Consider the following 6,651-nt stretch of genomic DNA (forward strand, 5'->3'; position numbering starts at 1 on the left):
AGGTGGTTTACAGGAGGGGCCCCTGGAGTCAGTACTGGGGAACCCAGCCCAGCATGCCTCATTTATACCAAGCTGAACTGCTGCAACTGAAGTCCACCAGGATGAGGAAAGGCTGCCTCTGCTAGCCCCTCCACTGTCCCCGGTAAAGACCTAGACCCTGGCATCAAATTAGGGCTGGAATGGGAAAGGCCTCATTCCTCCGATTCAATGCCTATCAACTTTGGATGCACGTTTAGAATCACTTGGATGCTTTAAAAGTCACCATGTCCAGACCAATTAAATCAGGATTTTTGGGGTACACCCCAGCCTCAGTGGTTTTTACAGCTCCCAGGTGATTCCAACGTGCAGCTGAAGTCAGAAGCCACTGCTCTAACTGGAGCACCCCCTGAGGGATTGGCTGAAGGGTGAGTTACTGCAGACCGTAGTCTCAGAGCTGTTTTCTCAATTTTCTGCAGGAAGGGCCCTGTAGAAGCAAAGTCGGAGTGCCAGGAGACAGAAACAAAGCCAGCGCCAGCAGAAGTCAAGACGGTCCCCAACGACGCCACGCAAACGAAGGAGAACGAGAGCAAAGCATGATGGGTGACAAGAGACAAGCAAAGATCAAAAATAAAAAGTGACACAACAGCTTCACCAGAGCATTTCCAATATCACCACACACACACACACACACACACACACGCATACACACACACACACACACACAACCCTCATTCCTCTAGTGTCTTTTGCCTTTAAAAAAAAAAAACTAAACAGATAAACATGGGATCTCCTTTTTGTAGGTTTATAGAAAGGATTCCTTTGTTGTGCACTCACTTGTAAGAAAATGAGACAAAAAGGTTAAACCCACAGCCAAACTAGGACACTCCGTTCCCTGAAACCATTTAAGAATCAAACAAAAGGACCCCAAATTAAGAATCTAGGAAGCTCAAAAAAAAAAAAAATCTAGGTTTAGGAAGACCGCACTTGGTGTTACCCAATTGGCACAGACCAGTTTCAGAGAAATACTTCCAGGCACTAAGACTAACCGAATGAACAAAGTCCAAGTTTATTTTTATACTTTCAGTCAAGTTTCAACTCTGTAAAACCTCATAAATAAGTTATAATTTCTGTTCACTTTGTATTTGTTCAGTATGCAAAGTGTGTCACCCTTTCTAGCTGAATTCAATTCCCACGTAGACTCTTGTTTTGTAGGAAGAATGCCAAATTGCAGCTTCTGGGGGTAGATCTCAATTTGCAGTGTTCGGATTTCTTTTTCTTTCCTTTTCTTTTTGTTCTTTTTTTGTTTTTTGTTTTTCCTTTCTGCCAACTTTGTTTTCCAGTGTTTACAAGTTGACAAATGTTTGACTTCGATTGTGTTTAAATGTCCGTGTAAAATAGCTGCCTTTTTTTTTCTTTTTTAAGTTACAAATCCTGCCTAGAGGTGGGTCAGGTCCTCACAGGCTTTAGCACTGGACAACTTTACACAATGTGATTGTTTACAGTGGCACTTCCCCCTACTCTGATTTGAAATTTTTGCCTGCGTCCAACTCAGGTGAAAATCCATCTTGTTCCAGAATGGTTTTCTTTTTGATTCTTGGTGTTTCCTTGGGGGTTAGACCACTTTCTGATTAGCCACCACCTGCCTGTATCTGTGAAAAAGGATCTGCTCCCCAGGCGTCTGCGTCCTTCCTTTTGAAGGATCCCTTAGGCTTTGTTGAATGAAGCAGAGAAGATTGTATAGTTGGGGCTGGTCTTGGTGAACACACGTTTTTTACCCCAAACATCCCCTTTTTGTAGAAAGCCAAATAAAATATATACATACGATTTCTTTTTGAGCCCAGAATCTAGATTTGAGCGGAAGAGCATGTGTGCTTCAGGGAATTAGTGTCTTTTTTTGGAAATCTGTTGAAGTAACATCGGCCTTCTGTTCACTTAGGCAGCATTTGTAGAAACAAAAGAAACAAACAACAACAACAAAAACAAACCTGCTGTCTGGAGTAATAACACAACTTTCCTGGATTGGAAACCAAGTGGGGGAAAAATACAGAAACTTTAAGGGGAATGGGAGGGGGGAGAAGGGAAAAGCCAGCCCTTTGTATAGAAATTTTGCTTTTTTTTTTTCTCATTCTACTTTAGAACTGCAAGCTTGTGCACTGTGGATGCGTGAATATTTTAGTGTGAAACGTGTTTTTGTCATAGTATTGAAATAAAACTTCAACATAGTTTGGTTGTGGAAGGTATAGCAGATAGTTCAGAAAAAATATTCAGGAAACAAAAATAACTCTTAAAAGGAATTGAAGCCTTTAAACAAAGAAAATGAATAAAAATAATTATGATGATGAAGATGACCCTAAGTAAACAGAAATCAGGACTCAGCATGCATTCCTTTCCTAAGGTGCAAACAGCAAGAGGTAAGGGTGGCAAGACTGCCCCTGAGTCCGTTCTATGGGCCACACTCCCCAAGGTTCTGACACTTCTGCAGTCCAATCAGTGGCGATATGCTAGATTATAATTTCAAACTGTGAAAAATAATGGTCTTGTCATTTGCTAAATGTGGGGTTGTTTTGCATTTTCTCAGCTCCTGGGGATGGAAATGGAGGATCCCAGTATACATCGCTCTGGCCCCTTTGATTCTAGGGCTTGCACAAATCTATGGTTCAAATGCATAGGCCGTTAGGAACAAGGACCGTGAAGACAGTTCTTAGAGCGCACAGCAGAAAGGGAGCTCCAGGGTGTCTGCGACAGGGGGACCTAGCGGGGCGTGGTGGGCTCTTTCTATCACCAGGTTGTCAGTGGGATCAGTTCCTCATCTTGTGATGTTAATGGCTTTGACCACCTAGGCCAAGCCCACAATATAGCTTATTGTGAAGACTGTGCATTTCTTTCCGAGTGGTTGTGGTTTTGGTGCTGATGGTTAGGAAGAAAAAGAGGTATAGTCAACCCTCAGATAACCTGGCCCAAGGCGGCTGACCACCCCCCTCTCCCAGAACCCTGGCTCCGCCATTAGCTGGAACCCAAGACTCTGCCCACCTTTTGGTCTGCCTCTCTCCCATTATACATAGATTTGTCTTTGCATGCGTGAGCTTTCCTTTCCTTAATAAATAAATAAATAAATAAAACAGAGCAATGCTTTCTCTAAAATCAAAGAGGGAGTCACTTTATTTTCAAGATGTTCTATCTTTTATGTTAAGAGATGAAAGCTTATAGTTTTCTTTTATAATTTTTTTGAAGGAGGGATCAACTCTACCATTTTCCAATGTCTATGTGTCTATATGTGTATGTGCTATACATATGTATTCACATAAATGCCGGCATGGCCAAGTTCTGCTGCAGGGGCACTCCGGTGCCATGCACGGGGTCTCCAAATCCTGAAGGGCCGTAGTGTATATAGTGCAGCTTTTGAAGTGGAACTCTATTTTCACACTTTTTTATGGAGCCTTCCAAGTCCCAGGTTTTCACTGTAGGCTGTCTGTCTGGATGGTGGTTTTCAGATCTCCATTAACATCCCTACCCAGCATTCCCAACTTCGGGGGCCTTCTCTCTTGTTATAAACTTTTTACCAAGTGAAACATCGAGACCACCTTTGTTTCCATTCTCACTGGTGTAAATACTGAGTACTAACTGAGAATTTTGACTTTGCATTCTGTCAGAATACTTGTGTTCAATAAAAACGAAAAGAAAAAAAAGCTGTTACGATCAAGCTGGGATTTCTTTCGATTCCGTGAGAGTCTGTCATGTGAATCAAATGTGGAAATGCCTGTGGTAGTTTTATGACCTTGAGAACAAAGTCAGGTAAACCCAGTATCATGAGTTCATGTTGCCTGAATGATGGTTTCTAACTTTTTCTCTCAGGTCGATAGAGGAGTCCTCATTTAGAAGGATAGACATCAGATTCAACAAGATTTCATACAAATCCTGGTTCTGCCACTTCCTTGTTGACCTTGAAAGAGTTAGTTAATCTCCCCAAGACTGTTTCCTCTTTTAACAAACTGGAAATAACGAGTTAATAGAATTGAGGTACTGGTTAGTGAATGAAGCAATGTGTGTGAAAGTCAAGTGTAGTACTTTCTTGGCACATAGTAGGTACTGAACAAACGGGAGTTAGTGTCATTGACATCCCAGGTGTGTGATAGCATCCAGCCCAACTACAATCACAACCCACACCTGAGCTCCAAGGTTCCAAGGTAGACACGAGGCTTACGAGTATGTGATTTCTCGTGCCACAAATTTCCAGCTGCATGGGGTGGGGTGGGGGTGGTAAAGAAAAGCACATTGCTTAGCAAGATTTGAAGAAATCATGCAATGCTGACCCTCTTCATTAATCCATGAAGGCTTGCTTCCAGAGCCTTTCTCCTTCAGGCTAAGCTCTTCCCAGATTCACTCAGTAAGTATTATTGAGCATCTCCAAGCTGCTTGGGCTGCAGCCGCAAACGAAACAGCTCTCTGGAGGAACGTTCACGCAGGAGTTGGGGTGGGGCAGACAATAAGCACATAATCACCTGATATACCGATGGCCATTAGGCCATCCCATCCTCCTTTGTCTCCTTCCTGGCACGTGATAGGATTACACGCCTTTGATCCCTGAAGGTAGGCATGGGTGGCCAAGTGACTTGCTGTAGTTAATGGACTATGAGCAGCATGTGGATGTCACTACTAGGCAGAGACTTTGACAGCCAGTGTGTCTTACTATGGCCCTCTTCCCTGCCACAGCAATCAGCAGTGCTGCAGGTGGTGGAAGTGCCATCACCTGGGCCCACAGTGAGGGATGAGAGCAGATGACCCATGATGGACATGGAGCGGGCGTGTGGGATAAAGCCAGTGGTGGTCTGGTAAGTGTTTAACCGGCTCTGCAAGGGGGAAGGAACGGGGTGTATACGTGTATGGTGTGTGTGTGTGTGTGTGTGTGTGTGTGTATTTATTATAAACTTTACTGATATAAAGAACACAAGTTACAAATAATAAAATATATAATACTCTATATTGAAATTCCATATATCCAATTGATACTCACAGAATGCTTTCGTTTATTCTTGCTGATGTCTTGTATCCATATCAACCTATGGTTTTAACTGATGAATGAGTGTAGTTCCAGCGTAACTGTTAGTTAATATATTCATTTATGTTAACCCGTAAGACGAAAGTGCAACAATGAAGATGTATGTGTCAGAATTGGACTCATTCATCAGTGGTGTGTGTGACCTCTTTGCAGAAGTAGATACACATTTTTGAATACTAGAATACTGCCTCAATTTTTTGTGCTATTCACAGTGTAATGGCTACAGTCGTGGCACATTTTAAAATTTAATCTGCATCATAAATATTTTTCCCATGACTTTCTTAAGTCTAGACAAACACACACACAAACACACACACGAAACATGATTTGTAGCATTTATCGATCTAAGCAGTATGTAAATATTCCCAATATGGCTGATTTGAACATGTCACTGGACAAGAAGTTAGATAGAGATGAACAGTAGCACATCATTATATAGTATTTCCACCACATCTGGTGGAAATACTGATAGAGACATAATCTGATAGAAACATAAATACCTTCAAGCACAGAGATAATAATAATATGTAGTAATAATAAACTAATATACATTAATAGGAAAATGCTATAAAGTAACAGAAGTGATGCATTTTGAGTATTTATTGCCTTCATTTTGAATATAATTTTGTTAATTGTAAGTTTATATAATTTAACTTTTAATAATTACTGCACTTAAGAAGTGGCTCAAAAATTTCCTGAAAATTTGACAACTGGCACTCTCCAACCAGTACAAGCTGACTCCAACATACCACTAGGTAAGCATTTATGTTATAAGCCACTTCACCTTAGGATCGATTACCACAGCATTATTTAGCCTATCACGGCTAAATCAGAGAGTGAGAAGTGCTCTGGCTAACCATAAATCCAGGTGAGTGGGAAGGTCAGAGTACTGCTTTCTAAAAAGATGCCATTTGAGCAGTGATCTCAAAGAAGTGAGGGACTGAACCATGCAAATATCTGAATGAAGATATCTCAGCAGAGAGAACAGCAGGTGCAAAGGTCCTGAGGTCAGGACTAGCTTGGCATGTTCAAAGAAGAGCAAGGAGGCCAGTGTGGCTGGAGCGAAGAGCAAGCGATGGAGTTGGGCAGAGGCAGAAAAGGCAGGAGATGAGTCCGAGGCGTCTGTGAGCTATCCAGATCACAGGTATCCAGATCACATGGGGCCTGTAGACTATCAGAATTTTGGTGTTTTTTTTTTCCAAGTGAGACGGAAAGCCAAGGGAAATTTTTGAGCAGAAGCCTGACATGACTTGATATTTAAAATGATCACTCCAGCTACTGGTTGGAAAATAGACCCCAGTAGGGCAAGAGGGGAAGTAAGAATACCAAGCAGGAGGCACTGATCTGGATTGGAGAAGATGACGTGCTTGAAGCAAGCTGCTTCCAGGGGAGGGAGAGCAATGGCCAGATTCTGGCTCTTTACTGAAGGCGAAGCCAGCAGGATTGGATAATGGGTTGGATGTGGTTTTGAGAGAGGCATAAGGAGAACGTCCAGATTTGAGGCCTGTACAACTGAAAGGATGTAATTGCCACTTACTTTCTAAAAGGAGTGGCGGAAAAAAAGCGTATCTGGAGGATGCAGAATTTGGTTCTGGACACTTGAAGTCAGATACCTG

General features: G+C 42.2%; 1 protein-coding gene across 21 annotated transcripts in view; it reads left to right on the forward strand.

Moving 5' to 3' along the window:
* The window catches only part of NCAM1 (neural cell adhesion molecule 1), a 312,470-nt gene extending 309,395 nt beyond the window's left edge, over nt 1-3,075 (forward strand). For all 21 annotated transcript variants that reach the window (XM_033119334.1, XM_033119335.1, XM_033119339.1 and 18 more), the window contains one exon: nt 456-3,075. In XM_033119334.1, coding sequence (XP_032975225.1) covers nt 456-576 — 121 coding nt within the window. In that variant the 3' untranslated portion in view covers nt 577-3,075. The remainder of the gene's footprint in view (nt 1-455) is intronic.
* The last annotated feature ends 3,576 nt before the right edge of the window (nt 3,076-6,651 follow it).

Source organism: Rhinolophus ferrumequinum, chromosome 11 (genome assembly GCF_004115265.2).
Source record: "Rhinolophus ferrumequinum isolate MPI-CBG mRhiFer1 chromosome 11, mRhiFer1_v1.p, whole genome shotgun sequence".
Classification (NCBI taxonomy): domain Eukaryota; kingdom Metazoa; phylum Chordata; class Mammalia; order Chiroptera; family Rhinolophidae; genus Rhinolophus; species Rhinolophus ferrumequinum.